The 3,513-nt window shown below is 37.5% G+C and overlaps 1 protein-coding gene across 1 annotated transcript in view; it reads right to left on the bottom strand.

Annotated features, from left to right (window-relative positions):
* LOC107661190 (spectrin beta chain, non-erythrocytic 1-like) overlaps positions 1 to 3,513 on the bottom strand; it is a 78,673-nt gene that overhangs the window by 2,315 nt on the left and 72,845 nt on the right. The window contains exons 37-39 of the mRNA XM_016450665.1: positions 3,343 to 3,513; positions 3,104 to 3,219; positions 2,016 to 2,091 (exon numbers count right to left, since the gene is read on the bottom strand). The exon at positions 3,343 to 3,513 is cut by the window's right edge and continues 27 nt beyond it. Coding sequence (XP_016306151.1) covers positions 2,016 to 2,091; positions 3,104 to 3,219; positions 3,343 to 3,513 — 363 coding nt within the window. The remainder of the gene's footprint in view (positions 1 to 2,015; positions 2,092 to 3,103; positions 3,220 to 3,342) is intronic.

Below are 3,513 nucleotides of genomic sequence, written 5' to 3'. Positions count from 1 at the left end.
AACAAGACCAGAATGGGAGGGGACACATGGGGGGCAGTATGGACAAGCCTGGGGTATGTGGGGGTAATAAATGAAATAACACTGCTACAAAGACACATCTGCCTAAAATAGTTAGTCAAACTAATTTCATATCCTAAGCCAAATAAGTAAATACAAATGTTAGGAAAAAATTGTTGCCTTGGAATAAAGCAAAATCCGACGAAACTGAAGGAAATAAAGAAACAGTGTTTAATGTGAGAGTTGGATTAGTAGGGAATTGTGATGCACCCAAACACTATACATACATAATGTAAGTTAAGGGTCCCTGACAACAAACAGCTAAACAACAGCATTACACAGAACAACAAAGACGCCTTTTAACATCAAAGTAGAAATTTGTATGTTATAAAGTGCATCGCAAACACTGATGTTAAAGCTCAGGCCTAAGAAAGAAAAAAATATTACACGTTCAACATTACACTAACCAAATACATACAAAGAAAAGCACAAGACTGATCCACTGAAAGCAATAGGAAGCAGCAGAGTTGTGACTTTGCCCTCTAGCAGGTGTGGTATAGCTGCCGACATGCTGCAAGGCTGCTGGGTTGTTAAGCACAAGCAGCGATGGGGCAGCGATGCTACACTACGGCTACAGGCTGGCGCTACGGGGTTAGTACTCACACGCTCCTGTGCCTTGTGGGGTTTAGGCACAAGTTTAGAAACTGGGTTAGACTGAGGATTACTCTCTGGTTTAGGTTCAGGTTTCTTGAGTTCAGATACAGAGACCGATAATGACTGCAGATAAGAGACGTCACAAGAATGTGTGTTAACGTGAGTGTGTTAGAAATGGCACTTGTGTGTGTTGAAATATTGTTCTGACAATTAAAAGGACATCCACACAGTATGAAAACGTACTGATTGTTTTGTTAGACACTCGTTTTGTTGTGACATTCTCCCACACTCAAAGAGACTCAAGAGTTTACAGCAGAACATTAATATGAACATAAATAACTGAGAGGAACAAGGAAAAAAGACACTGAACACACAACAAGACTGAACAGTTGAGACCAGGACTGTGACACGTGTCTTGACATGAATTTTAAAGGGGACATCGGATGCAAAATTCACTTTTACATGGTGTTTGCATATAAATGTGTCTTAGCAGTGTGTGGACACAACCACCCTACAATGATTCATTCACCACTTTTTTTTTAATCCCCAAAAAACCTAAACCGTCTCAATAATCAAGCCGTTTTGATTTTCTGAGCAATATGATTTCATACTGCTCAGGCCCCGCCCACGACCACTGACAGACTGTCCTGTATTAGCATATTCCCGCCCTCAGCCAGTTGTACGATGTTGGCCATTTTCTCCACGCTCGAGCAGTTGTAGCGACAACAATGTCTCGTAAGCAATGCAGGTGTTTTGTAGTTGTAAATGTGAACATAAGACTCCTTTTTCTCCCGACATCAGAGCCACTGAGGACGCAGTGGATTAGTTTTGTTTTTGGTAATGGTAATGCACTGAATAAACCTAAATTCGTTTATGTCTGCACAAATAATTTTACTCCAGACTGCTTTCTGAATGAGGGACAATTCAAGGCAGGTTTTGCTAAAAAGTTAAAACTCAAGGATGGATCAGTACCCACTGTTCGTGATCCAGCTGCACCTCCAGAAGAAGTCAGTCTCGCACATTATATTTTTAATGATTATTTGGTAATCGCCCTTCCTCTTCCATGGAAGAGAGGGGTGGGGTGAGCAGAGCTCATTATCATTTAAAGAGACATGCACTGAAACGTGTCGATGTGTACAGAGCTGTTTTTGATAAGGTAAAAAGAGTGTTGTTTTACTCGACCATTGAGGAATTTTAACTAAAGTATGTTGCAGACTTGTGGAAAATGGGCATCCGATGTCCCCTTTTAAAACTGTGTCTGTATACTTACTAACATATAATGTAAACGTGTATGAAGTGAATGCATATTTGGATCTATTATGGATAGAGAATTTAATATAAGCACAGTGTGGAGCGTATCTGACCTGTGATGTGTCCTGGTCACTGTAGACACCATTGACAGATACTGACTGGTTCAATGTAGTCTGGTCCAGACTCGTCCTTAAAGAGAAGCCAACGTACATAAACAGAAAGTTACAACCAAAAGTATCTTTTTGCCACACCTGGCAATAAAAATGTGGCTGTTTAGCCTAAATCAACAGTGTGATTTAATGTATTTACTAATAAAATAATAAGAAAAAAAAAAAAAAAAAAAAAAAAAAAAAAAAAAAAAAACTTAAATAACCTACCATTTGAAATTTGGGGGATGGAATTTTTTTAAAATGTTTTTGAAGTTTTTACTTGATCAAAAATACAGTAAAAGCATTAAGGTCACACTTTATTTTAAGATCCAATTCTCACTATTAACAAACCATTAACTACGACTTTTGCTTCAATAAAATCCTAAATTGCTGCTTATTAATAGTTAGTTGTTAAGTTTAGGCATTGGGTAGGATTAGGGATGCAGAATATGTGCTTTATAATTACTAATAAACAGCCAATATATTAATAATAGGCATGCTAATAAGCAACTAGTTAATAGTGAAAATTGGTCCCTATACTAAAGTGCTACCAACATTAATATTGTGAAATACTATTACAATTTAAAATAATTGTTTTAGATTTGAATAGTTTTTAATATTTTATATTATTTATTTTAATATTTTAAATATTATTTAAAATTATTCCTGTGATGGCAAAGCTGAATGGCTCCGCATCATTACTCCAGCCTTCAGTATAATATGATCCTTCAGAAATCATTGTAACATGCTGGTTTGAACAAGACAAGAAACATTTATTTAAGTCCTGCTTACTATTTTTGTGGAAAATTGTGATATATAGAACGTTTAAATTAAGAGAATTTATTTGATATTTAAATATTTTGTGACACTATAAATGTCTTTACTGCCACTTTAATGCATCCTTGCTGAATAAAAAAATCCCCAAACTTTCAAATGGTAATGGTTTTATTTCATTTCCAAAGACCATTTCTACTTGCTTAGTGCTTGTTTAGTGTCTTTCATACTGGAAAAAAGGATAGCTGAGTAGAATAGTACAGTCTATTTTTTTTTACCTTGCAGCAGAATCGTTCATCTCAGACTGTACTACCTCTTCCACGGGGGGAGGTGTGGGTGGTCGTCGGGCCCTCTCTTCCTCTTCCCTTCTTCTTTGAATTTCCTGTTCCTCCAGCTGACAGAGAATCACATGAGAGAGCATTATTAGATTAGTAAAAAATGGCAGATTCTATAAATGATGCTAGCATTATTTTACAAATCCTGCACTTTTGTTGGTGTAAGTGTGTATTTAACAAACCGTGGTGAGTTTCTCTAGCTGTGTGAACCGATCTTCCCAGCCTGCTGCCAGCTTTTCAAAGGCTTCGTGGCGTTTGATAAGACTCTCAACTTCATCTACGTTAGAGCCCAATTCTGCTGCCCTGACCAGTGGCTCCTGTCCAGCCAGCCACGACTCGGCCATAGACGCATC

This window comes from Sinocyclocheilus anshuiensis, unplaced genomic scaffold, assembly GCF_001515605.1.
Source record: "Sinocyclocheilus anshuiensis isolate Anshui unplaced genomic scaffold, SAMN03320099.WGS_v1.1 scaffold1365, whole genome shotgun sequence".
Lineage (NCBI taxonomy): Eukaryota > Metazoa > Chordata > Actinopteri > Cypriniformes > Cyprinidae > Sinocyclocheilus > Sinocyclocheilus anshuiensis.
This window is presented reverse-complemented; position numbering and strand designations above follow the sequence as displayed.